At 40.1% G+C, this 27,944-nt stretch overlaps 2 protein-coding genes across 2 annotated transcripts; both read left to right on the forward strand.

The window, feature by feature from the left end:
* The first annotated feature begins 2,178 nt into the window (after positions 1-2,178).
* On the forward strand, positions 2,179-15,872 carry efcab7 (EF-hand calcium binding domain 7). The gene is made up of 13 exons (XM_069679825.1): positions 2,179-2,486; positions 2,750-2,961; positions 3,446-3,532; positions 3,833-4,049; positions 7,400-7,524; positions 10,574-10,715; positions 11,774-11,883; positions 12,056-12,219; positions 13,003-13,136; positions 13,232-13,380; positions 13,631-13,840; positions 14,389-14,496; positions 15,181-15,872. The coding sequence occupies exons 1-13, from the start codon at positions 2,357-2,359 to the stop codon at positions 15,259-15,261; spliced, it is 1,869 nt and encodes a 622-aa protein (XP_069535926.1). The 5' UTR covers positions 2,179-2,356; the 3' UTR covers positions 15,262-15,872.
* A 2,374-nt stretch (positions 15,873-18,246) lies between these two features.
* Positions 18,247-27,933, forward strand: pgm1 (phosphoglucomutase 1). Its single transcript, XM_069679826.1, has 11 exons — positions 18,247-18,560; positions 20,939-21,101; positions 21,416-21,559; positions 21,733-21,858; positions 22,021-22,211; positions 22,499-22,653; positions 22,758-22,873; positions 22,973-23,108; positions 23,454-23,637; positions 24,833-24,967; positions 27,347-27,933. Exons 1-11 carry the CDS (start codon positions 18,315-18,317, stop codon positions 27,434-27,436), a joined length of 1,686 nt encoding a protein of 561 aa, XP_069535927.1. The 5' UTR covers positions 18,247-18,314; the 3' UTR covers positions 27,437-27,933.
* Positions 27,934-27,944: the final 11 nt, after the last annotated feature.

A 27,944-nucleotide genomic window follows, 5' to 3' on the forward strand; every position in this document is an offset into this window, starting at 1 on the left:
CTCTTTATGTTTTGACAATTTATGGAGAAAAATAAATTTGCAGCCTACAATATAGATGATTGATTAAAATAGTTAAATGTGGGAAATGCAAAAGCTGTGAAAAAAAGTACTCACCTTTCCATCTCAGCCTTTGGGACCTGTTGTTCATGTGGGTGACTTGTGTGTTGGGTGAAAACAACTTTACAGCTGCAACTAACGATTAACTTCAATTTAATCTAATCTGCACAGTGGTGCAGTGGTTATTTGCCTCACAGCTAGAATGTTCCTAATTGGGTTTTAGAGTTTGCATGTTCTCTCCGTGCATGTGTGGGTTCCCTCCGGGTACTCTGGCTTCCTCCCACAGTCCAAAGACATGCTTGTTAGATTCATTGGTGACTCCAAATTGCCCGTAGGTGCGAATGTGAGCATGAAAGGTTGTCTGTCTCTGTGTGTCGGCCTTGTGATTGACTGGCAATCAGTCCAGGGTGTACCCTGCCTCTCGCCCATTGACAGCTGGGATAGGCTCCAGCCCCCCCCGCGACCCTGAACAGGATAAAGCAGTATAGATAATAGATGTACGGATGGATAATATATTCTAATTTTCACGTTTAATCGACTAATCTTTTAATCTAGAAAACACCAGAAGACTGTTAAACTGTTAGACTCTTAAAATTGCTTATTTTGTCCAACCAACAGTCCAAAACCAAGAGACTCTTCATAAATGGCAATTAATGTGGCAAGTCATCCAATTTAGGAAGCTTGAACAAGTGCACATTTTAAAATTTTAGTTGAAAAATAAAAAAATAAGTCCGCGATTCATTACATTTCAATCGACTTATTGGAATTAAAGCTTGTGCATTGGGGTCATTTCTCTGGCACGCGTAAAAAGTTCAGCTCTTAAAAGAGTTTAGTCATCTCAGTCAACCACCACCCAGGTTATGAACTGCCTGTCCAGGGGAATTAACCACAAACTTGTTAGATAAAAGCCAATTATATTTTTCAACAAAAATGCCCGAGCAATGACAGTTTCAGGCAAAAATGTGTGGTTTCATGCAGGTACTGGTATTTGATGCTTGATGCTTTTTAAGGCCACAAATAAACATGCCATGAATATGACATCTTAAACACAGACAGCATATGGTTACACTTTGAACTTTGCTTTACAAAGAGTTGAGAGCAGCATGTTAGCCATGGCCGATCCATAACTTCATTTGTTACTTACATGATCGGAATTGTCTGTGTGCAGAAGTCTTCTTACCCTGTTACACAAACACAGTTAAGTATCAATTCATTGCTTTATTAAGGGGAGTTAGCTATCTAAGACAACTTAACTTATCTAAGCCGTTTTTGGTGTGTAATACATCAGAAAATCACATTACTAAAAGAATATAAAACATGTATGTGAACCTGCAGCAGCAACATAATGCAGCAAAATTCCCATTTACTGTCCCCATTTTGAGTACATTCAACATTGAGTTAACTCTCACTCTTACATTTCCCAGCAAAACGCAGCAATTTCATGGCAATATTGAAGTAACATGTCATAAGACACAATTAACACACTGAACACAGTACTTACTACTGAAAGTAAAAACCAGCCCCTATTAGAATATATAAAGTTACTGAAGTCAAAACTAGCTAACACTGTATATAAAGTGCACAGTGTGTTGTGATTATATGATAAGTCAGAGAAGCCTCTATTGGTGTCACACAGAAAGGATTCCTGAACTAAATTAGCGTTCAAGTCTTATTAGTAGGCATATACTTCTACTGAGTTAACAATACGTTGTATAAAAAAGATAAAGCGAACGATACTTACGGCATTTTAAGGCTGTGAGGCAAAAGTTTGCTTGTTACAAATGTATGAAACTGGCGCCTTTGCTACACTCAAATAGCTCGTGTGAAACGTAACATGTCCTAGATATAGTTCCGAATGTCCCTTCTGTACAAAAAGGACTCGAAAATCCCAACTAATCGTCTGCATCACTAGATAAAACGTTATTTATAATAAAAATAATAATTATTTATTTTTTATCACATATAATATTTAAATGTGTCATTTTATTAACTTTTAACGATAACGGAATGTTTAACGGTTGTTTCTTCGGTGTCGTTTTTGGTGAACACCAATGATTTTTTTTTTTTTACCTAGCAACAAGCGAGTGATAGCAACGGGGTGTGACGAATGTAGCTAATAACTAACGTGAAATTGGTTAAATAAAATGCATCTAGCAGTATTTCCCGTGATAATTACGATGTGATGAAAGGTAAAAAATAACGTTTCGTCCAGGTTAGCTGCCGTATTTGGCTCTCGTCTGTTATTTTAGCCTGAAAGTGTTAGCTAACGGTAAACCTGGGTCCTTATCCTCCTACTAAGATGTCTTTTCAAGATTCACCTCGTCCTTCTGATGAAGAGGAGGCTTTCTACATACAGTGCAGAGCCGCATATCTAGCTGTTTTCAGATCAAGTTTGACAAATATCGCTTCAAAACAACAGTTATGTCGTGGTAAGCTAACTTAAAACTATTACTAAATATCCCATGGTTAGTCACTGCTGCATTTACTTGTTAGTTTGACAATTAGAAACCCTTCGTCCTCATATAATATTTTTAACGTGCCATAGCAGGAACATGTCGAGAGATGATGTAATCTGGAGACAAATCTCAACAAACAGTATACAGTATGATGACTTCTTGGACCTTAGCAATTAAGAGGATATTAATTTGATTACTAACTTAATACAATGTTATTTCCTGTTTTTCTTCTTCAGCTCTCCAGCAGGCTGGTAGAAATCCATCCCATGCAACTCTCAATAAATACTGGAGCCCAAAAACATCCAAACTCAACTTTGATGATTTCTGTGAGATTCTCAAGTGTGAGAGGAAAACTGAGGAAACTGAGCTGATGAGAGCCTTCAAAAAGATGGATGTTAATGGTGATGGCTACCTCTCACACAGTGAACTGGAGAAGGCCCTTACTAATGTGAGTCGTGTGTTAGACAGATCAGCAAAAAGGAAGTTTACTTAATGTTTTGCATCAGTGTTTAGGTTTTAGCTATTGTTATTCATTTTGAGAGACATTAAGGGATGTTTATAATATCTTTATATAATATATAATTATGATAACAAATATGTATCAATTATACGCAAGCATCTTAAACTTGTAAACTAAGTTGAAGTAGTTGTTTATTGTTGTTTATTTAGCCCTGTACATGTGTGCATATTGAAAAGCATTGTGTTTTATGACTGTATCTTCCTGCACGATAAGAATAGGCATAATAATATGGTTATTGCACAATATGAAGGATGTGATGGTCTCTGCAATTAGGTGGAAAAATGTGCAAATATCAGTATTGGAAATCAGTCAAAAGCATTTGGAAAAATATCTGCATATTTGAGGCTCTAACAAAATAGAGACATTTTTGTTTTGTGTTTATACTACTTAAGAAATATGTTGAATCTTCCAGGGTGGAGAGAAAATGACCACTGAAGAGGTGAATGCTATTTTCTCATTAGCTGACATCAACAAAGACGGCAGACTGGACTACGCAGAAGTAAGTTTAAACAAACTGTGTACAAAAATATGAAGTGAATTCTATCATACTGAACCTGATACCACTTTGTTGTATATTATACCATACTGTCAGGTTAAGTGTCCAAGTCTGGGAAAATGTAGACTTTATTACGCAAACTTTTTTGGTTGAATTGAAGTTGATTTGAATTCACATCGACACAGAAGAATCGATGATACAAAGTGTCTTTATTTAGTGTCATATTGATACCTCCATCAGCAACCTGGAATCAGAACATTCTTATGAATCATCCTCTTACTACTTGTCTCCTGTTGTTGTCAGTTCTGCAGATTGCTTGTGTCTACAGTCAAGCAGTGTCAGACGGCTGCTTTGGAGAGGCTGGAGACTAACGCCAAGCTGAAGAGACAGAACTTTGGCAGTCAGTCATACAGCCCTCCGAAGAGCTCTGTGTCAACAGCATTATCATCAGCAGCAGCAGCAACTCTCCCACAGCCACCAGAAACCCCCCGTGGCGACTCAGACACGGCACTCAAGAAAGGTACAACATGTGATGTGACATCCAAGAATTTTTAAAACACTTTTTGAAAATCAATTCATGAAAAGCAGAACACAATAACACCTGTTTTTTTGTCCTATTTCTCTTTCAATATTGTCACTGAAAACTATTCTCCATACCATTCAAGACGCGTTCACACAAAACAACAAACTGACACATATTTATAGTATTTCTAACTTTTTACAGTAACTTATAGAAGCCACTTCCTGTCCTCAATGTCCCGAGAAGATGTCCCAAATATGAAATAACATTTAGTTCAGAAATCTGCACTTCATGCACACATAATCTGATTGTATCAACATTTCCACTATACTCACGTATTAAGAAAATATAAAGAGAAGTCACGTGAACGCCCTCTGATGTCAGAACTGCAACTGGGAAAGTCTGTGGAAAAAAAACACTTTCATGACTTGCCAAGTTGACATCATATTATGCAGTAAAAGATTTGAGTTAATGTTGGATTGATTATGAGAACATTTTATACCTTCACAATATTGCATATACATTTGTTGCTCACATGTAATTAATAAAATGTTAAAAAAAAGTCACAGCTAATAGTTAGTATCAATGTAGATTAACTTACATTAGTTAGAAAGTTACTTAGTAGCAGTAGCCCTGATTACATGTGAAGTAAAGCAATATCTTATTTGGTTTTGGGAAAGACCTCATGAAGCAAGTCTGCGACTAAATCATCAACATGCTGGAAACGGGTGTCAATGTGTTGTTTAAACTCTCTAGGCAATTAAATACAACACATACTCTTTGTAGCTTCCATGTTTTGCACATTACAAAGCTCATGAACACACCAACGTTGGAATAAAGACTTCCTGACTCAGGACTATCAGAGGAGCATGTTAAAGGACCCCCTCCAGTGAAAATCAAGTGTTTAACCTTGTAAACATCTCCATGTGGTGTTCTTCATGTGCTACAAGACATATCAGGGACAACATCAGCAGTCATCTCCATGGCTGGGCCTGTCTGCTTTTAAACTGCAGTGTACCAAGGACAGGCTGAACAACACGTTTTCAGATTGGCAAGATTGAGACGTCACAAACCTAAGGAGCCAATCCCTTTAATGGACGGGGTGACACTATGCATATCATTAAGTGCAACCTATGGCAACCACTTCAGCGTTGCGAGAGCCAGCTGTAACCGTCATCGTAACTTTTGCAAACTCACTACTGATGACTAATGGTAACATTACTACATTTCAAGCTAGCTAAGCTTCAACAAGATGCCACTAAACGATGGCAGAGACGTGTTTTGTTTTCGGCTGTAATTTTACGAAAGGAGAAATGTAGTGCAGAGTGGGCGGGGACTGAGCAGATTCAGGAATTTTTAATGAGGGAGGAGGAGGAGATGCCCTGGGAGGATTTTTACAAGGTAATTAAATATTTTGCAGAAATAACATATCAGACACAATTTATTATTTCAAGCAGAGTATTTTATAAGTCTTAAAACATGACTGGAGCTGCTCTTTAATATACCATTTCATCTTACTGGTCTTTGACTCCAGAACATAATTGTAATTTGTGGGGCACACTCTACCGGTCCAAAGTAGCAGCCGGGGGTTCACCTCAGACTGAAGTTTATAGTTTCGCAATCGTACACACTGCTTGCTCCTGTACGCCTCACAGATTAGTTATGATGAATAAATAATAGCTCTGTTATTGATCGATTTTTCACTCCCCCTGTGACAAATCGCCTCATTAAGACAGGCCATACATCATAATAGCCACACAACTAGGGCAGCCTGTTTGGAGGGAGGAGACGGTAAAGCGTTGTGATTTGGCTAATCATTTCTGCCATCAAGAGATTGACAAAAGCTCCATCTACCCTGATGAGAAATGCTGCCTTTTAAGCTAAGGTTTTGGAGTTAAACCTGCTGCCAAAATATATGTTTTTATAGCTTAGACACCCAAGGACTGGCATGGAGACCGGCTTCACCCGATATTGAACAAAAAAGCTTTTTTCTGTACAATGCAGCTGAAGTTGGATGTAAAAATCCTAATTTTTCACTTTAAAACTGAGTAAAAGAAGAAGGGAGATCCTGGATGAGCGAGCCAAGGACAGGTCTGCAATGGTAAGATAGATGGGGTTGATTTAAGTGGTCAGTCCATGTTCATGTTATTGATTCGGAGGATTCCACTACCTCTCACTGGGGAGATGATGAGGGATTAGACGGTTGTGGAGAGGAGGGCCCAGTCAACCACCACTGCAAAAATAAATGAGCTCCCACATAGTTGTCCGGATTATCACATTATTGTGCCTCTCCCACGTATTGATTTATTCCTGCTACACTTTAACAAAGCTCTGACAAGGGATGCAGCGTGATTGCACATGTTGAATGGGTTATTCTTGGAGCTCAAAAACAGTTTTGACTGCTCATTTGGTCCTTCATTTGTCAGTACGAACCAGATCTACCCTGAAAAATGAGTTATAACTGTATGGGTCATGGGTAATTTTGGCTAATTCTTTCACAAATAATTGATGAGATGCAGATGTATTATGTCTCACGTGTTACGTGTCTAGAATGTCTTGCTAAACAGTTAGACCATTGATGAACTGCCATGGTGTTCCTTGGATAATTGATCTATTTGGCTCAATTTGTGCAGTTTTCCAGCACCAGGAAGCTACCAGTGCCAAAACAACACTGCCTTTAAACTCACTCTGAGCTTTTTTTTTAGGCCATGTTTCAGTGCTTCTTTGTCCACAACCATGCACACAACCACATCTGTCATCTAGATAGAAAGATACTGCAATCAATACAAAATAGATCCCTCACACAAAAACGTGACATTTGCCCTATTTTTCTATTTCTTCTTCCGCTACGGTAATTTGCTCGGAAGCCTTTAACAATTATTCGCATCTTGATTTCCTGGGCTTGGAAACAATCAGAACCCCTCATTAGTGAATTGATATTTTCGGGCTTCAATTAGTGTCCTAGGAAAAAAGTTGTGCCAGATCTGAGAGGGTGCTTTTACGTCATTTGTGATTTAAAATACCTCAGTAACTAATTAAATGGCGGTTGAACTTGGAATTACGTTTTCTCAGAACCCAAAAGCAAAGTAGCTTCGTTCACATGAACTTTGGGATGGACTTCTGAGAAGACAGATTACCGTGTCAATTATGTTGTGCACCTCATCTCTCTTTTCAAAGCGTGTTTACTGTTTGGAGAGGGGAGGGCTCTACTTAATCTGTCAACGCTTTCTTTCCTGTTGCAGCAATGTTATGACTTGATCAATCTATGATCATTTTGGATGTCTTTTTTTTTATTAATCTGTGTTTTTATGTAAGCATTTATTTATGTGAGTTCTTTCTCTGTCTCTCAGACAGCCGATCATCGTCCCGTCCTTCTTCCGCTCGCAGCAGACGGTCGTCCCTGTCGAACCCAAGCACCATGACATCCAGCAGCACTAAAGCTGCTAACAAAATACAGGAGCCCTCAGGCTTACAGGTAACCGATTCTGACCATATAACCAGGGGTCCGTTTCACAAGGAAGGTTCAACAAACTCTGAGTCTAACCCTGAACTCTGAGTCGATCTACTCTGAGATAGGAAACTCTGAGTTTTCGGTTCCAGAACAGCTGATCAGAGTTAGTTTCAGAGCAGCACAGAGACGCAACGTTTCTTCTTTTAATTTGGTAACCGCTCAAACACATGCGTGAGACGGGCTGAATGAATGAGGAAGTCGAATTGATAGAATATATATTCTAGAGGGAGGGGACAGAGCGAAACTCTGAGTTTCCTGAAGAAAACCTGCTCGCGACCAGGTTAGGTTCATAGAGTCTGTTACTACGGTAACTGACCGAGAGCTTAAATTACCTCCCTTTGTGAAACGGAAAACTCAGAGTTTCCCTCATTTCAGGGTTAACAGACTCAGAGTTTTCAATAAACCTGCTTTGTGAAACGGACCCCAGGTGTAGTCAAAGGCCCAGTCCCTCCACACAACAAATAAAGCAGTTTTATATTAAAAATCAGGCTAAAACAGGATGTTAGGAGAGGCAGCGAACCGTGGTTGGTCTGCCAGAGAGGGTAGGCGGAGCTAAGCAGCTGCTTTTCCGCTCTCCGCAAGTGCTGCGAGTAAACAGTGATCTACTATGGCTTAACAAACAAAGAAAAGATGGATGACTACAGATACAACTTCAACAATAAGTGAAAATCCAAAGAAAAAGAAACAAATTGGACGCTCAGATGAAGCAAACAGTCTAAAAAGGAAAGCGACCGACAGCGAGGAAAGAGTTACAACCGGAGCCAACCGTGGACGTCACACATGCAACACTGTCTTGGTATCTGGGAAGTGTGCTCCTGCAATTACCATTTATCGCCATAGGTGCCGCCAAAGAGACTCAAACTGAGACCTTCGAGATTATAACTTTAAGGATAGAATTCCTTCAGTGCAGTGAGGCCCCACAATGATAGTGGCCATATTACATCAATAAAATTTTTGTAGTATATCCCACAGCTGTTAAAAATACTACAGGATATATGTCCATTTGTTTTTTTATTGCAATTGTATCGGAGGGATTCTCAGAATGAGCCAGAGTCTAGTCAAAGTCTAGATATTGTAATGAGTATTGGGAAGGAAAAAGCCGGTATAGGAACATCTCGGCACTAAACATATGAGTTGTTTATAAAATCATACCTCACTTTTCAGTCCCAGTCTGTTCCTGACTACTAGTGTTTATTAAATGGAATCTTATGGCATTAAATTGAATATAGTACAGTAGTTAATAGGAATAACTCATCAAGTACATGATTTGCAGTTTACACTATATGAATCTAAACAATAAACAGCTTGTACCTTCACTGACAAATCCTGAAAGTCTCTGTATGTGGGCTCCAGTTATAAACTTCATGATAACTAGACTCTTGCAGTGTCACAGTTACCCGGTGTTTCTGAAGGGGCATTCAGCCCAGGGTGGATAGATATACACCGAATCGATCCCATGCTCTTTGTTTTCACTCTTTTTGGCTTAACCCCGGCTGGTTTGCTTTACGCCAAGAGAAATAAATAAATAAAAACAACAGCCCTCTGCTCCATCTCTCGGGTCCCTAGCAGTGTGTTGAGATTGGAAAGGGCGAGAAATCATCGAGGTAAAAGAATGTGTGTCCAGAGATTACCTCTGAGGGAAGTTTGCTCGCTATACTGGCTGCAGGCTGATAATTGGGAGGAGTTGGGCGTCATAAAAACAAACATAACCTGTATGCAATATTCTTTATACTTATGATTTATTTCTTAAATAATTATAAGAACTACAAGATAAGGTAAAGGTCATACTCTAAATGTGTGTGTGATTGTGTTAGTGCCTGGTGTGGTGTCCCGCCTCCCTCTGCGTCACAGTAAATCAGACCTGTGGCCGGAGCAGGTGACAGCGCCTGTATTAGTCTGCAGGCTGACCCTCTCTCTATGGGGGCATTAATTCTGATGTCTTTAAGCAGACGGCCGGTGCCCGTGGCAATTTCCCTCATTTGATATTGTCTGGACAAACCACTGAAGTGTTATGGTTTGATCTTTTATGCCTCTCACACAGCCCAAGATAAATACTTTGAGAAAATGGCTTTTCTCTAAAGGAGTGACATGTTCCGTCTTTATGGGACTTTCTTTGTTTAACTTGGTGATTTATTTGTCCACTAAAAGGATATATGGCCTATTCCAGACCCGCCTGGCCCTCTGTGTCCTCTTACTGTGTGTCCACACCAACTGTGTTTTCATTTAATGTGTCTCCAATGAGCAGAAGGAAAACTTCCTTGTTTTGATGTTCCTGTTCAATTTCAAATTATTACCTCATTTCAGTCGTGCCGCCAGACGGAGGAACAACAGGATTTCAAAATGGGAGAAATATTAGGATTCATAAATATCGCCAAAGTAGCCTCTTGATAGTTTTGAATGACCGCTGGCCCAAGATTGAAAAGGCTGTATTTATCAAAGTTAAATGGACTCCAATTTGCCACATCAGGTCCTGGAGGGAGATTTACTTCAGCAGCACATGTAACACTTCTGCCCTCCTCTGGATCGGCACCAGTACTACAAGTGTTTACACGCTGCTGAGCTCACATAAATAATTATGAATATGTCCCCCGAAGGTTGCAGTGGCAATTATCACAATGGCGGTTTCTGTTAATCAAGTGAGCAACCTTCCTGTTATGATTGACTGCTTAATCCACTTTTTAATGCCCAAGTATAATTCCCCTGTCACAAGATCAATCCCCCTTTTAATAGGAACTGCAAATTAGTTTTGTTTTCCGTTGAATGAATAAATGCATTTTGTTGTCAGGAAGCAAAACAGTTTTTGTGTCAGGATCTAAACAGAGATAAAACATAACTAAATATATTAGGATACACAAAACTTGATATAATTCAAAGGGCTTAAAATAAAAACTGAACATATCTAAGTGTAATAAACATTTGGAATCACTATTCTTTCTGCTTTACTACCAGATTAATATGAGTATGTTTGAATGTGGTGGGACTGTTGTGAAGCAGAAATGTTATCCGGTTTCAGGAGTGGCATCAAAGTTATGTGAAGGGCTGTTTCTTCTTGGAGGATGATGGGAGTATCAGCTCTCTGCAGTACCAGCTCCATGTCCCCCAGACGACCAACGTCTACCTCACCATCCAGCCGCTCAGCCTCAACCACAGACCTGGTACTGGCACAGTTTTATATTGCAAAAATCACAGAAGAAAGGTGTAATTTTCCTTGCTTCAGTAGTTTTCTGTATTTGGACCTTGGATGCTCAAGATTTTTAGTAGCATACGGTATAGTTTAAAGGGGACATATTTTAGCTATGCAATCCATTTTCTATGATTCTAATGTGTTCTTTGAATCACGTTGGTAAAGTTTGTTTTGTTATAAAAAAGTTATACATACATATTTTAATTTAATTATTTTTCGGAGCCTCTCCTTTCTCCTGAAACGAACAAGCTGTTTTGCCATTCAAAGGTCAGACCTTAGCCACGATTGGCTGACAGAATTTGGAGTGACCGCGTAGCCCCTCCCCCACGTGTGTGATCTTACGTTGGGAAGCGGCTGCACTGCACTGTCACTCCAAAGTTGTAGAAAATTTGGCCGCTCTAGGGTTGGTTATTCGGCCTTATATATACGAGCCAGAATCGGCAGGAGGTATCGGAATGAGTAGTTGAAATGTTGACGACTTGACAACAAGCGAGAGCAAGAAGGCAGCCTGAGGTGAATGACGGTGAATGATGATTGGTCATTTTCAGTAAAAGCAAAGTTCTATGTAGAAACCTGCAGCTGTTCTGAGCGGCCCATTTCAGAGGCGACCTTTTTAAAAATCTCATTCTGGAAAAACATGGAGTTATGCAGTTTTCACTTTTTCACTGTGAACACCAGAAAATGAGAATTTCCATTTAAAAGATATGGCCCCTTTAAAGATCTTTTGTGTGGCATTGTAACAAATAAAGTTTGGGCCCAGTAATGTTGAGATTATAAATCAAAGATCCCAAAGGAGACTGACTTCTTTTCAGGGCCTGTTTACTGTATTTTACTTTGAAATTTGCCAAATTATGTTCCAGCTCCATGCATACTTTTCAGCTCATTAAATTGGAGCATGCATGTAGGTGGTGAAAAGTCACTCCCATATAAAGTATTTGCTTTAGTGAAGACAAAGATCTGAGTTGAAAATAAGATATCCTGTATTTGAATATGTTTGTCATCTTGTATGTTTTTTCTGCTGTCTTTTAGACAAGCCTTCTTCATGGATGACAGTGGACACGGCCCTTTTTGTCATATCAGCTGGTGAAACCAAAGAAGATTCAACTCTAGTGTGTTTCACTGAGTCCAAAGACAAAGAGGTATGTGTGAGAGTGTTTGGGGACATTTGTAATTACATTTGTTCCTGTTCGACGTAAAAGTTTTGTTGATGCGAATATTATGTGTCATTTCACGTACTCTGAAGTTGGTAGTTGATTGTGCTTCATTCCAGGATATGCTCATTGTTTTTCTTTTGCTCCTTTGTTCCTACAGAAGTATGTTTGGAGAGGAGAGCTGAATGCTGGGACTTACTACCTGCTTCCCTTCACTAGTGGTTGCAAACTGAGGAAAAGGAGCAAAAAGAACCCTCCTCATAAACCTGTAGAGCTCATCTACAGGACTGATACTGGAGAGCTGGACCTCACCAGGGAGCTCAGGTTTGTGTGTGTGTGCGTATGTAGTAGTATAAAAACACACCAAGCTGTTTTGACGCCCCCCTGTGGGAATAGTACTGGAGAAAAGACTTGGCTGCTTTTCTAGCTCTGTTACAACCACAGCAGTTGAATGGATGATTGATAGGAGGGATACACGGGTGGAAATTGCGACGGATGAATGAATTTAAGCTTTTCTGGGTTAGGCTGCATCTAAATTCTCCCACAAAGCCCTTCCACTTGGCCCGAGCCTCTGATATGAGTGTTATGGGAGGGTAGGGTGTCCAGTTTCTTTTGGAGATCCAGGTTTAGTGGTTTATTACTCTTAAAACATCCCTCGAAATAGCGTTTTTTCCATTGCAGACTCATTTTAATAACGCTTTAATGCAAACTGAGGGAGTGTTACATGGGACATGGCTTTGGATGCTGGGAAAGAGGCCAGTGTTTTGACAAATAGTCATGAAAAAATGAAACAACTGGTTGGAATATTCTTGTTTTTGCAAAGGAATATGTAATTGGATTATTAAATAAAGCATTTCCAAAAAAATGCTATTCACAAAGTAAATTTAATTTCCTGTTAGCAATGATTTGTAAGTGACTTAGATTTATTTTTACTTCCCATTTTCCCATAACAAGGGATGTCCAACTTCCTGATTAAAGACTTCAACCCCCACGCCTCTCTGTTCTGAAGGGCCACTACCACACTTCAAAACTAGGGGAAGGGCAAAGGGGTTGGAATTGTGAGTCCTGCCTTTGACATTTCCATGTGTTGCTCCCTGTGTGCCACAGGGAGGTGCTGTCCGACATCTTTGAGGTGATAGACATGGATGGAAGCGGTTTGCTCAGTCTGGAGGAGTACAATTTCTTTGAGCTGAGGACCAGTGGAGAGAAATGTGACAAGGACGCCTGGGATGTCTGCAAAGGTAATCACCCTGTTACATTTTCCATTTAGGTAAACAATAATGTAAAGGAGAGAGGTCTAGTGTGGCTCTCATTACTTGTATTGTTGGGTGTGCAGAGAACTTTGATATGAGGAAGGACCAGCTGACACGACAAGGCTTCATGGAGCTTAACCTGATGGAGGCCACGGAGAAAGATGGCGACCCTGCAGATCTGTGGGTCACCCTGGAAGCAATGGGCTACAACCGAATGCTGGAGCTAGTAGAGGTACCACTGATGTAGAAATGTTCTGTGCTAGAATGAAAATGTACTTTTTATGTGACCTGTGCACTGATTTCGCATCAATATCACCATCCTAAGGTACTCAGATGGCTGCTTTATTTAACAAATAACTATCCGTCAAGCTCGGGTGCACATATCTGCTACTAGAGAAAGCACTAGTTGTAGTACAAACACATACAGAGACATCCCTGAACCCTTCTAGCCAACTTAAGTCCTTTACCTCCCGCTCTGTCAGGCTTGTCCGTTCCAGATAGACGTCCACTGTGAAGGCACTCAGCCATCGATCCAGCCGATCAGCCTGGATTCAGGGCCAAAGCTTCTGAACCAAGCTCTCCAGAAGTCCATCACAGCCAGGACCGGGGCCAAAGCACTGAGAGGCCAAGACAATGTCTTCATCTACACCTACAGGGGAGAACACAGGATCTCCTCCGTCATAGCAAACAAGGTAGAAAAGAAACATTTTTGGGTTTCAGCGATTGGAGTTTCGAATATTTTAATCTGATAATGAGAACCTGGGTTTTTATTAGATATGTTGGTTGTAGAGGTTAAAACCCCTCTTTGTAATTGGTATTCAGCCATCGTATTGATTCTCATAGCAACAGGAGCAACTCAGAAAGTATGACCTGTTGATACAAAGGAGCTACTGCACAGGGGTAAAAGTTAGCTTACTCATTGCTTTACATATCAACCTGCAGTTGTGTCAAACATAGCAACAGTTTGATACATGAGATTTTTTTCCTTATAAAAGCACAATGTTTTCTGTTCATTCATAGTTCTACTTATTATTTATTCATTTATTTATGTGTTTATTTGATAGTGAAAGAGTTTGTCAATGAACATCAGAGTAAAAAGAAAAATAGGCCTAATAGAGTCTGAAATATGTATCTACAGGATTCGTCTGTGTCTTTTGTTGTTGGAGCCAATTTCAGCCCCAGCCTTTGATTTTAAGAGAAGAAAGCTAAAGAGTGAGGTGACCATTATCCTCTGTTTCAGGCCAATCAGAAAGTGACGGTCCATGTAAACAACGAGCAGAGCAGGAACTGCTGCAGCAGCAGAGGCATGAGTGTGTTCGCTGTGGAGGTGCCAGCCAGGACTAAGATGGTATAGAGTCTTTATGAAAATGTTGTTTTAGTCATTATGACAAGAATAAATCATAATCCATTTGAAAAAATATTCAATTTCACTATTTAAATGTGCTATTCATTTGTTCAATTTAAGTAAAATGTTCAAAGCCTGACTTAATTTCAGCAAAATGGATAAATACTGTAGTATAAAAAGACAAAAAATGTAAAACCCTGCCAGTGTTTAACTATTATAATAATGTGTCTGGACTAACAATAAAACTGCATTAACATGTAGGCTGCATCTTACTACTGAAGATGTCAAAGGTTGTGCTAATTTTAACTACCTTATATACTGTTGGATGTTTTTATCTCTAAAAACTTTTCTTCCGACAAAAAAAAGTATTTTTATTAGTTTATGTTCAGAGGTAGGAGAAACATTGAAATTCCATATCACAAAATTTGGAGAAAGATGGTTTATTGGATGATATAAAGCTATAAATAACTACAACTGTCAGACAAATTTAGTGGAGCGAAAATTACAATATTTGCCTCTGAGGTGTAGTAGAGTAGAAGTATAAAGCTGCATAAGCAGAAATAAGTAGAGTGCAAATACCTTGTATTTTTTCTCAAGTACAGTACTTGAGTAAAAAAAATGTGCTTACTAATTCACTCCCCCACTGGTTTTAGATACTAATAAAAAGGTGTGTGTCCTGTCTTTCAGGTGTGCCAGCATGTCCTGCCCATCAATGAGAAACAGGATTGGACCTACAACTGTATGGAGACCATACTACCCTGCATGTAAAGCTTTATTCCTATGTAATTGAAAGCTCGACTATACCTGTGATAAAGGAAAGTGGCGGGCAAAAGGTTATTCAACCTTTCAAACAAGTCACACGATGAAAGGTCTTTATTCAGAGTGTGTTTTATATGCCTAAAACTTACCTTTACAATAATCACAAGTTTGAATTCTTTGTAATTCTAAGCTTAATCCAAAAGGCAACTGGACTTGGTTGAAGTTCATTAAAAAGTTTCACCTCTCATCCGAAAGGCTTCTTCAGTTCTAAACTGACTGGTCGACAGAGCTACAAATATTAGCCTCTACTAAGCCTCTACTATATGCAATGCATAGAACCAGGCTTAAATTGCTAACACACGTCACTTTTTTCACAATTCATTCTGTGAATGACGGCAAATGTCATTGACAATAGATTTAATCATTTAAACTAAACTTTCTTAAGATGTCTACTCATGTCTGTGTTGTGCCGTGTAACAAGTAAAAACAATATAGCTGACTTTAGAGTCCTTATGATCATATATAAACAGTGTGTAATTTACAATATAAGTTTCAGGTAGGTTTATGCATCTTCATTTTGGTTCTCAAACAGCATCTTTTAATTACAATTAAATGAAAGAAAACGTCCAGTATAAGTTCTGTATAACATTTTATTTTCTTGTGTTTTCATATATTTTACTTTGAAAAACATTGTTTTACTTTAACACTTGCTCACTTTGCTCATGTAGATGTGAATATTTTTTGTAATGTTGCTTTAACAGCTTTCTTTATCTCTGTGGTTTACACATTTTTATACAGAAAATGTGACAAATAAAGGTAATGGCTTTCAAAAAGCACTCTCACTGTGACTTTACAGTGCTTCCCTTTGTTCAGGCAGGCTTACAGTGTTGGAATTACCTTCCCTGGAAAGTCGCCACAGTAGCTTTGTGCAAGTTGGATCATGGGAAACTGGATTTCAGCTGTCCTCAAAACATAGCCAATATATAGCTATTTAATGTTGCTGAAACAATTATGTGTAACCTTTTTTAAACTAAACTTAGCCTGGTTTTAACAAATAAATCGTATGACCTGTCAATATAAAATGATTATACAGTACTTTTTGTCTTTTTCAGCCTGCTGTGTGGCTGTTGCTCACCACTCTCCATACTGTTAATACAGTAGGTTTCTATGGGGATTTAGGGCTGGCATTGAAATGCATTCCTCTGCATTGCGCTCAGGTCTAAACTTTATTTGCCCTTGGCCTTTCCAGTCTGTAACAGTCTTGACCTGCTATTTATATCCTTCAGGCCATTATTTGCCCTTTGACTTTCTCTGCTGAAACAGTAGAGCTGCTCACTAAAGGTCATATGACATGTGAGATGTATTTAATGTCCCGAGCCCCTGTCTGCTCTTCCTTTCCAAAAACAGAGGTTTAGTAACACCTCAGGGGTTTTGAGCCAGTTTCAATACCTACTAAGAGAGACTGTCTTTATCTGTTTAAAATAAAAGTGCAATGTGTTTATAAAGAAAGATTATAGTGTTTCTTTACCTTGCTGTAATTCTGCTTTAAAACATTTACATTGCAACGTCTTAAGTAACATGATTTGATTACATTTTTACAAATTACAATAAATGTGTGATATGTAATTAATTTCCAGATAAATCAGCTGGAAAGGGATTCATTCAAGTCGCTAAGTTCTAGGTTTAAGTCATGCAATCAGTTGGTATAGCTTACGTAAATCGACTTTGCCCCTGGTGTGTATTTGTTCTGCTCTTAAGGCTATTAAAAGATACAAATATTTGCATACACATATTAAAAACATACGGCCATATATCCTCGCTAAAAAACAACCTCCACACACACACACACACCCCTCTATCATGATGGCAGGTCTGACGTTAAACTTTGTTCTGCTCATGATGAACAAACACACTGGTGATGCAACAGGCAAACAGCAGAGACCTGGAGTGGACGGTTTCACAATATTCGCCCTGCAAAATTTCACCCTTACACTCAAGCAGGGCTGCATTGCAATATAATTTTCCACTTTTGTGACTCACTTTGTTTCAATTTTGTTTTCACTACAATCACATAAGCAATGGTTCCATTGGGCATTTGTTCTTTTTTTTTCTTTTTGGAGCCAGAAGTGACCAAATTTGGACGACGTAGATACTCATTGTTATGTCTCTGTCTTGGCAGACTAGTTGTTGTTGTAGTGGCATGTTAATCAAAGGTAGCCACACCCAGGGTGTATCTTACTTTATAGACCATTTTAATCTAAACAGAACAAATTTTTAAATATTTAAATTGATTCCATACAGCTGGACTTCCTTTACAACCAGAGGAGTCACACCCTACTGCCCCATTGACCTTCCCTTTGAAAATAAGTTGGCTTTTTTTTTTTCAAGGCATAACTCACCCTCTCCCCTTATTTCCTCATTTCTCTACTATGTCTTGTCAAATATAGACAACAAACATTTTATACAGGTGGTGGGGATTTGTAGGTGTACGGAAGCCCTTAGCGGACATGCATCCATACATTTTATTTACTCCGTTTTCCCTAGATTTAGAGTTAGATAGAGATAGATTAGAGTTATTTCTGGTCATTTTCTCGAGATCTCGACTTATTTTCTCACCATCTCAAGAAAACAAAGCTGGTTTTCCCATTATAACTGATTAATTTGGCTCATTAACTCGAGATAACAAAGCTTGTTTTCTTGTGATAAGTTCATTTCAGTTGTTTTCCAGTTGTCATATTTTTCTCTATCACGGAAAAACGTGTAAATAAAATGTATGGATGCATGTAAGGGCTTTCACACAGGTACTTCCGTACTTATAAGATCGTTTCTATGGCCCTGTGCTCCATAAAATATTATTAATAAATTAATTTTTTTTTTTTATCCTTTATGTTGTTGAGTATTAGGAAATCCTCAATGCTCCTTACTTGCCCTTTAAACCGAGAAGGCGGATCTATGAGGGGGGAGTTGTCCGGTGTATACGTGCGGCTGCTTTGACACTGCAGTCGCCTGCTGCAGACTGCGGATCACACAGGGCGACCATAGGTACTCACTGGGTGTCAAAAATGGTGAAAATAACAACAGTGAAGACCAAGCCGTACACGGACCAGAAGCCCGGTACGAGCGGCCTGAGGAAGAGGGTGACGGTGTTCCAACAGAACCAGCACTATGCGGAAAACTTCATCCAGAGCATTATCTCTGTCATTGAGCCAGCCGAGCGCCAGGCTGCCACTGTGGTGGTTGGAGGTGACGGCAGGTTCTTCATGAAAGACGCGATTCAGTTGATCGTCCAGATCGCTGCTGCCAACGGGGTCAGTTTGAAAGAGACATACTGTTTGTTGCCCCCCTCTAGTGAGTGTAACGTTAGCTGAGTAAGCTAGCTAGGTTAGCTAAGAAAACACCTATTGCCTTATAGACTGTTTATCATATCAGCTAGCAAAATAACGTCACGTTAGCTGACAAGTTTGATCAACTTTAGTCTTTAGTTACGTTTGTAACACCAGGGTTGTAGAAGATGGTTATGTCTTTCATTCACTACTCCGTACTCATAGGGAGTTCTCCATACATTCACTTGCCGTTTTAACAGTCGGAAAAATGATGCTCCGGATATGAACTCGTAACTTGAAGCCTCTCTCGGGTTGAAGGGTTAGAGGGACAAAGACTGGTAACCGATTTGCCGAATTTATAAAATAAATGTCATGTTGCAGAGGAAAATGATCAAACACTTTTAATTCACGTACTACCAAACTTTTTGGCCTCTGAATAATGTGTTAACCGCACCTTGCTGCCCACGTTGACTTACCTAGTTCAGTTCTGAACGATAAAATATAATAGATCTCTTTATTGCGTCAATGGTGGTTCCATATGACGGTTTAAAGTTTGTGAACACACCGAAGTTGGAAGAACGACTTGTGAACTTAGAAACTCCGAGCATCCAATGAGCACGTGAATGCAGCATCTATTTAGAAGAGTTTATACTAGATATATTTGCAAAATCAAGCTTATAATAAGCAATGCAGTTACTCGGTCAGCTTACAGGAGAGGCTGGGTGGCTTATTACTAACTGTAACGTTAACTTGTGGCTGTTTGTAATGAAATGACGCAAGTACGTAATGTCACTTATGTAATAAATACATGCCATGAATTGTAAGATGAGCGTTTAATTATGCGGACACGTGAGGCTTACGTTTGCCATAGTCAGTGTTTTGTTTGAGGGTTCAAATGTAGTCAGTTGTTAATGTATCTGATGCATTGCTGTGAAAGTCTTATTAAGCTGCTCTTGCATCATTTCCCATATTCCTCTGACCATGCAACGAGCTTTTGATTAAGCTGCTTTTTAAAACTGTTTGTTTATTATAAGGCCCAGAGCATTTACTGGACCCTCCACTGCATGTTAAAACGATAACTGTCAAGGTTTTACTGCACTGTCTCCGATGATATTTTGGATGAAGTGCATGAAGGAGGCCACTTGGATATCATACTGGTTACCTTTGACATTTAATGCAACATGCTGGTCCCAAACGGTACCTTCTTTGCTTCCGCGAGAGATTTAAACCAGTGACAAGATTCGTCTTGCACAATCACACCAAAGAGCATAAAAACAGGTTTGCTTGTATCTGTAAAAGGAAGCATTTTAGCATTTTAACGTGCTGTTGTTTCATAATACGCTGATGAGATACCACTGGCTGCCATCACTCTGATGCTGCTGCAATGAGTTTGGGCAAGCAGGGGGCGTGACGTGCTACGTGCAGCTGGTCACGTTGCCCTGCATATGTCTGCGCTGCATCAGGGAGACCGTGCAGAGATAAATGAATGGTACATTCAGTGCCATTGCATTTTATTAAACATAAAAAGCCTTTATTTAACGTATGCTCTTATCCCATCTGTAGCACGTTCAATTTAACATAAGGTATACTCCTTATATTGGAATATGTGGAAGAATTTTCGGTTGCTGTCTGGACTCAATCTGTTCCGTGACCTTCTCTTTCATAATTTGGCAACTGGTCTGTCTCTTGTGTAGCTACTGCAAAGAAACTGTTGGTAAATGCAGCGTTTTTTAGTGATGCCTGTTGCACAAATGTCTGATATAACTTGCAGTTTCTCCACAAGTGGTTAATATTATGAAATGAAGCAGTGGGGAAACTGCAAAGACAGCCACACTTCTGTTTAGATGTTTACTTAATGCAAACTGCTGCATGTTTAAAGAAGATATCCTGGATTTCTTAAGTGAAAAAAAGTAATCAACAAGATATACATTTAAACCAACACATTACCTTTCTTGATAATATGTTCCTGTACTTTTAAAACAGCTAGTTTTGCTGTTTTAAGTAATTCAGCACTCATAAAAGCACTACATTAAATGAATATGAAGCAATGGTGTCATTCAGATGATTCTGATCTGTTGACATTAGTAGTATTGACAGAATTACCGAGGATAAACATGAGAGTGGCTCAGTATCTTAGGAACAGCCTACCAAAATTACTTTAATTAAGGTAATGTTGATAAGGTGTGCTTTGTGCTGTCCTAAAGGTCATAGTCAATGGCAACAAATGAAAAACTCAAAGCAAGGAGTATGATGAGAGGAAGTCCAAATCTGTACATCTTTAAATGCGGTCCCAAACATTCTCTTTTCATGTGTATTTCTGCATTAATCTGTGTGTCCTTGTGTGTTTACGCTCCCTCCTGCAGATTGGTAATCTGGTGATTGGTCAGAATGGCATCATGTCCACCCCAGCAGTCTCCTGTGTGATCCGCAAGATAAAGGCAGTGGGGGGCATCATCCTCACAGCCAGCCATAACCCCGGAGGCCCCAATGGAGACTTTGGCATCAAGTACAACATCTCCAGTGGAGGTGAGTTGAGACGACACTGTGCAGTCGAGTAATCTTCTTTACTTCTTTACTTTTAAAGTAGTTTAAAAGTAATCTGATCTGATTACGAAAATAGGATGTTAAAAAGATGTTAAATCAGATAAGATCACGTATTACAGATTCTGTTTTGATCTGGATACAACTTTCAGTATGTGTTGTTAAAAACTGCGAGCAACATTCCCAAGGGACTCTGCCTTCTATGTCATTGTTTTTCGTAACAGCTTCCTCTGTATTTGCCACACAGTATATTTGTTAGCACATAACTTGTCTTAAACAGCCTTCTGCTTTGTCTCCAGGACCTGCTCCAGAGGGCATCACAAACAAAATATATGACATCAGCAAAGGCCTGCAGGAGTATCACATCTGCCCGGAGCTGAAGGCAGATCTGTCCAAAATCGGCAAACAGACTTTTGAAGTGGAAACTTTCAAGCCCTTCACAGGTACGGCGTCAGACAGAGCCCGATCCCACCTGAAAGAAACAGTTTGTTTCCTTGCTGTCAGGATTGAAAATGAAAACCAGCGACCTGCAGTGTTGTGGCTGTTGTTTGACTTGTAAAATGACATCGTAATTGTGTTTAATCTTATAATGCTGTTTCCTCTTTAATCGCCTCAGTTGAGATTGTGGACTCTGTGGAGGCCTACGCTGAGATGCTGAGGGGCATCTTTGACTTTGCTGCACTGAAGGAGCTTCTCTCTGGAGCCAATCACATTAACGTCCGCCTGGATGCTATGCACGGAGGTAGGAAACAGGACAGTCGAGAGGGTGGAAACTGGTTGCCTTGACGAAATGAGATTGCTACAAATAACTCTTTTGTACAGTGTGGGGCTCTTTGTAGGAGTGCAAAAAACGATATATTTAAATATGATATTATGTATTGATGGAGTTTCTCTCTGCTTCCAGTGGTTGGTCCTTATGTGAAGAAGATCGTCTGTGAGGAGCTCGGTTCTCCTGCAAACTCAGCAGTCAACTGTGTCCCTTCAGAGGACTTTGGAGGACACCACCCTGATCCCAACTTGACCTACGCTGCTGACCTGGTCAAGGCCATGAAAGGAGGAGAGTATGACTTTGGAGCCGCCTTTGATGGTGATGGTGTAAGTCAATTATTTTACACGCTCCTTTTATAATCACGCTAAAATAAAATTATAATAGCTCGAGCCTTCATTGTTTTTGCAGCCATAAGCATATATTTGCGTCTTTCATGTCACCACATTGTATGTTGTTTTAAAGACGACATTCCTCATTGTTATGTGCGTAAAGAATGGCGTGGCAACACACAGGTGGCGAAACATAATTCACAGGGATATTTCCTCTTTCTATTTAACCATTTAGTACCTCACAGGAAACAAACTAAATCTCACATTTCCTTTCTTTCCTTCAGGACCGTAACATGGTTCTAGGTAAACACGGCTTTTTCGTCAACCCCTCAGACTCGGTGGCCGTCATCGCTGCCAACATCACCAGCATCCCTTACTTCCAGAAGACTGGTGTGAAAGGATTAGCCCGCAGTATGCCCACCAGTGGAGCTTTGGACAAGTAAAAACCACACGACGAAATCTAAAATGTTCCTGTTTCTGGTAAATCTGTCAGTTGCAGATCTTTTTCTTACATGATTTATTGTGTCTCTAAATCTGCTCCAGTGTGGCTAAAGCTCTGCAGATGCAGCTCTATGAGACTCCAACAGGCTGGAAGTTCTTTGGTAACCTGATGGATGCTGGCAAACTTTCACTGTGTGGAGAGGAGAGCTTCGGCACAGGTAAGCCCATTATCACAGCAGAAGTCCAGTAAATTACGACAATGTTCCTCCTTCACTTAACCACTCGTCCCCTCTTTCCTCCCCCTGCCGACCTTTAAGGCTCGGATCATATCCGCGAGAAGGACGGCTTGTGGGCGGTGCTTGCATGGTTGTCAATCTTAGCCACCAGGAAACAGAGCGTGGAGGATATCATGAAGGATCACTGGCAGAAGTTTGGCAGGAACTTCTTCACCAGGTCAGAAATGATCCCTGTTCGGTTCAGTTCATCTTTATTGTCAGACTCAAGGTCCATCAGTTAAAAAACATACAACAAAAACAAGGTACAATACATACAGAACTATATAGTAGTGTATGAAATTTGAGCTAGAATAAAAAAGGCCTCTCAGGTATTTTTGGTCCCTATACTCTGATGGCATCAGATTATGCAGGGTTGCCATTCTTTAAAATGTTCTCTGGCACCCTCTAGTGGTAAATTTGAGAACTGCAAACTACAAAAGCCTGGAGACAGTCAGTTCATGAAGCTGGGTTAAGTTATATGTTATGTTTTATGTTATACTTTTGCATCTAACGTGACTTCCAGATACGACTATGAGGAGGTCGACTCTGATGCTGCCAACAAGATGATCAAGGATCTGGAGACGGCGATGTTCGACCCAGCCTTCGTAGGGAAGAAGTTCTCATCAGGGGATAAGACGTACGAGGTGGCTGTCTCTGACAACTTTGCCTACACAGACCCTGTGGATGGAAGTGTGTCCAAAAACCAGGTGAGAGGCTGCAAGCAAGAGCAGTTTAAATGTTTTACTCAGTGTTCTCTCTGTTTTCCATCTGGCGGCTGATGTTTTCCATGACGTGGATGAAAATCTGGAACAATGTGAGAGATGTTTGGAGGAAGCTGTTGGAAGAAGTCACACTATGAATCTGCACAATTTAAAATGAAAGGGCGGAGCTGTATTTCCAAAATCATGAAGAAATCCAAGTTTACTAATTAAATATATGTATGTCTATCTGTCTGCTGATCGATTGATCTTTTGAAAAAGAGAGATATTGACAGATACACAGATATATAGATATAGATATTGTTATAGAGCAATGACACGTCACCATCTGCTCTCACTGTACAAAATTGAAGCCAAAATAGCCCCAGTGATAGGCGCTGCCATCTTGTGATGGTGACGTCAGTTAAAGCCAGAGTTGCCCAGTAGAGATCGGCGTGTGGAGCCGCCGTAGCCACTTCAGCTAACCAAAACACACACACCTACTGAAAAAAACAGCAAAGATCTCACACGCCGGCGTGTTTAACAGTAGAAGAGCTTCTTTGTGTTGGTCTGAGTTTAACGTTCACAGAAACTTCAATGACTGTAGTGATTGTTTTACATCTCCTCTCGCCATTCCTCCTCCACTCTGCTTATCTGGAACAGATCGGCTGCAGGAGTCGGATTTGTCAGCAGAGCTGTCAATCATCATTTTTACAGCATCAAATCACTAATTTAAAATAAATGTGTCATAAAAATTAACACTTGGACATAAATCAGCATGGTAAGAACTAACTATAATGACAGAAACCATGTTTGAGAAAAATGTATTTGACGTGTATTTTGATTTTATAGTTTGACTCATGTCCCATCTGTTAACATGGAGGAGGCGGGCTTTATGACCTTTACTGCAGCCAGTCAGCAGGGGGCGATAGAGAGGGTTTGGTTTCACTTTTAGGGAGCTGTCATGTCATGCATCTTTTTATACAGCCTATGGGTATAGATTTATAAACATATAGATATATGGAGATTCCTATCAATCCTTAATAATTTGGAGCAATCCTGGCATATTTAAAAAATATATATTTAATTCTAAATTGACTGAAACGACATCATAAATTCTACCTCCACATGTTTTCCAGGCCCATACATTTTATCTATCCTAATCTTTTTTGTCTCTTTTTTGTTTCTCTCTCACTCCTCTCAGGGTCTGAGGATCATCTTCTCCGACGGTTCTAGGATTATTTTCCGTCTCAGCGGCACAGGCAGCGCGGGGGCAACCATCAGGCTCTACATAGACAGCTATGAGAAGGACCCCCAGAAGATTTACCAGGACCCACAGGTCAGGACGATAAGCAGTAATCCCAGCCAGCTAGATCCAGTGAGAGAAAGGCCTGACATGAAGTCATCAGATAGGAGAATAAAAACTTACGGAACCAGCACCAGATCTTCTTCACTCTATAATATTTGCCTTAGAATAGGATATTAATATAATCTGTCACCCCACCGAGGTCAAAGGTCAGCCAGCTCACATGGGCCCCAGAACAATCTGTAACCTGCAGCACAGCCAGCAGGCAGAGGGTGGAGTTCCAGAGCTTTGATTCAACGTTACAGATGATGGAGATGTTTGGCAAAATCTTGAGTTATAGCAGCTTATCAGGGCCAGTATGAAGAGAAGGAACTGTAGCACAGGGGAAAAAATAAGGAGTGTGAGCTCCAACAGGACACTTCATAAAGTCGTATTGGACTGGTGCAGACAGGGAGGTGGTGTCGAACAAGAAAGTGAGATGAGATCCCAAAAAAAAGCAAATTAAAGTTCTTCTCCAGCTTCTCCATGAACGAACAGATAAGCAGAAACACATTGCTTCAGAATCGTAACTTGACAGACAAATGACCGGCGGGTTAATGGTTCAGTTGGCCGGCTTTGGGTAGGTTTGATTTACACACCAAGAGCGTTGACTTCAGAGTTATTGCCAGGTTTTGAAGAAAAGAGGAAGCCCCTCACTGCCAAGATTTCATATTTCCTGAATCCTGAATATTCTGCTCTTTCTCTGAATGACGTTGTGTGTGTGTGTTAGTATTGTGGCTTTCACTTCTTGGTGAAATATTAATACCTCAAAAGTTCAAAAATGTTCCTTGCATGCCAACTGATGGCGATAACACGCTGCCTGCTACAAACCAGTGGTGGAAACTAACGAGCCAAGCCTGGCTATAGTCAGAAAGCACAGGGGAGACTTATTGTTGTTCTGCTCCAGGGCCGAAGCTGTAGCTAGCTTCGGGGATAACTCCGTCACTTTAATACTCAAGCAGTACGTAGGAAGCAAGACAGGGGTGCACGGCTCGAGTCTTGAGGAGTCGTAGTCTTATTATGCCAAAATTGCACATTAGTTTTGTTGTTTATACAGCTAGTACCGATCGCTCTTTTCTCTGCTTTTCTGCTGCTCCGGTCCCTGACACTTCACATTACGCGTGCACACACACTTCCGTTCTCTCCATTTAAGTGTTCGATATAACTCAGAACTAATTCCATATCATGTTGAATTCATTCAAACTTGATTTTTGGGAAAAGTAACAGCCCTACTCAGTCTATTGTGTAAACTCTTGTACAGTATTGTAATCTAAAAAATTGAGAACAACTTTAACAAGAAGTTATTTAACTCATGGGTCCAGGCAGTCGTCAGATGTGCTTGCAGGTTTGACATTCAGCTAGGCTGTCAGCTCAAAGGAAACCCATGACCATATCCTTTAATGATTAATTGTTACTTTATTGATCCCGAGGGAAATTGAGGCATCCAGTAGCTTGCAAGACACATGACAGGGCAAATCTTTCACATATAACAACACCTGCTGCCCTGCCCCCCTCCTCATGTTAAACCTGTAAAGAGAAGAAAATGAAGAGACGTATGCTATTAGAAATACAAATACACACTGCAACATTGAGCAGTGACTGTATGGAGGAAGTGCAAATTTAAACATGATGAGCAGAGCAGTGCAAAAGGATCTAATAACCATATAAGTGAGTGTTAAAGTGTCAAACTGATTTCAGATTGGAATATTTATATAAAGCTTTTTGCTAACGCTTTTTACTGAGGGTAATTTTTTATTATCATTATCATTTCAGTAAACTTTATTGATTTCCTGCCAAGAGTTACACAGGAAGGTTGGGAAATGTGAACCTTTGCACACAGCTGTTTTAGCTTAGCTTGGCACAAACTTAAAAAACATGGAAAATGCTAAACAACCACAGTTTCTCCATCCATCCGGATATTATGTTTTCTAAAACATTGTGGCGCTTGTTGATGAAAACACAACATGTGTTAATCAGTGAGCTTTACACATGCTGATGGATGGTTTTCATCATCTTTGGACCAAGCTACAATAGCTTTTTCCAACAGCCTGCGCTCTTTGGGCTAAACCAAGCTAACCAACTGCAAAGAGACAATTCGAAGCTTAAACCAACAGGCAACTGGACTTGGTTGAAGTTCTTAAAGACAATTCACCTCTCATCCGAAAGGCCTCTTCAGTTCTCCTCTGACTGGTGGAGGGAGCTAGAAATATAAGCCTCTGTAGGTCATCAGTATGGCAACGAGAGTCGTTAACACCCTCTCTGTATACAGACAAGCATTTTAATTCCTAAAGACTATAAAAACACATATTTTAGAGGCTGTATCTGAATAGCATAACATGTACATGAAGTCGTATGTTTTGTTTCCTCGTACAGGTGATGCTGGCCCCTCTGGTAGACATCGCCCTGAAGGTCTCCCAGCTGCAGGAGAAGACTGGACGCTCTGGCCCCACTGTGATCACATGATTCCTCTGCCACACTGCCTCCCTCACACTGCTCAGCAACAGGATACCTCCACTCTCTCAGGGGTGAAGCTGCCCCTGAATGCTGTCTTGGCTTCAGTTCCTGGCCCTCTTGGAAACTTGATGAAAAACTGAAACTCAACATGTACGTTGAATACAAGAAAATACATGAGGTGCTGTTGAAAATTATGCACTGCCATTGCCACGTTCATAAATATGTGTAAAAACAAAAGCTTAAAAGCTTAAAGGGAATGTGCCTCATGTAATTTCTGGAACCTTGTTTAACTATGTTATCGTCCAGATGTGTTTAAACATATCATTAAACAGAGGAACAGCCAAACTGACCCTAGATCAGCAATTTGGGACACCCTCACCCTCCAAGTTTCCCTTAGATGACCTGGTGCCTTCACCTTCCCCCTGATATCTAAAACCACCGAAATAGCCTTTAAGCCTGAACCATGAACAAACACACCCAACATTAATAAAATAACCTTACAAAAACGAAGTACTGT

Source organism: Semicossyphus pulcher, unplaced genomic scaffold (assembly GCF_022749685.1).
Source record: "Semicossyphus pulcher isolate SPU_LCO1_2020_fin unplaced genomic scaffold, fSemPul1.0.p SCAF_4, whole genome shotgun sequence".
NCBI classification, from domain to species: Eukaryota; Metazoa; Chordata; class Actinopteri; order Labriformes; family Labridae; genus Semicossyphus; species Semicossyphus pulcher.

What these genes read in the sequence shown, in the direction of transcription:
- efcab7 (XM_069679825.1), top strand. Translation starts at nt 2,357, where the DNA reads ATGTCTTTTCAAGATTCACCTCGTCCTTCTGATGAAGAGGAGGCTTTC. An exon ending in TGGAGAAGGCCCTTACTAAT is followed by an intron (nt 2,962 to 3,445) that starts GTGAGTCGTGTG and finishes TGAATCTTCCAG; the next exon opens with GGTGGAGAGAAAATGACCAC. An exon ending in CGCCTGGGATGTCTGCAAAG is followed by an intron (nt 13,137 to 13,231) that starts GTAATCACCCTG and finishes TTGGGTGTGCAG; the next exon opens with AGAACTTTGATATGAGGAAG.
- pgm1 (XM_069679826.1), top strand. Translation starts at nt 18,315, where the DNA reads ATGGTGAAAATAACAACAGTGAAGACCAAGCCGTACACGGACCAGAAG. An exon ending in ACCAGTGGAGCTTTGGACAA is followed by an intron (nt 22,654 to 22,757) that starts GTAAAAACCACA and finishes AATCTGCTCCAG; the next exon opens with TGTGGCTAAAGCTCTGCAGA. An exon ending in GGCAGGAACTTCTTCACCAG is followed by an intron (nt 23,109 to 23,453) that starts GTCAGAAATGAT and finishes CGTGACTTCCAG; the next exon opens with ATACGACTATGAGGAGGTCG.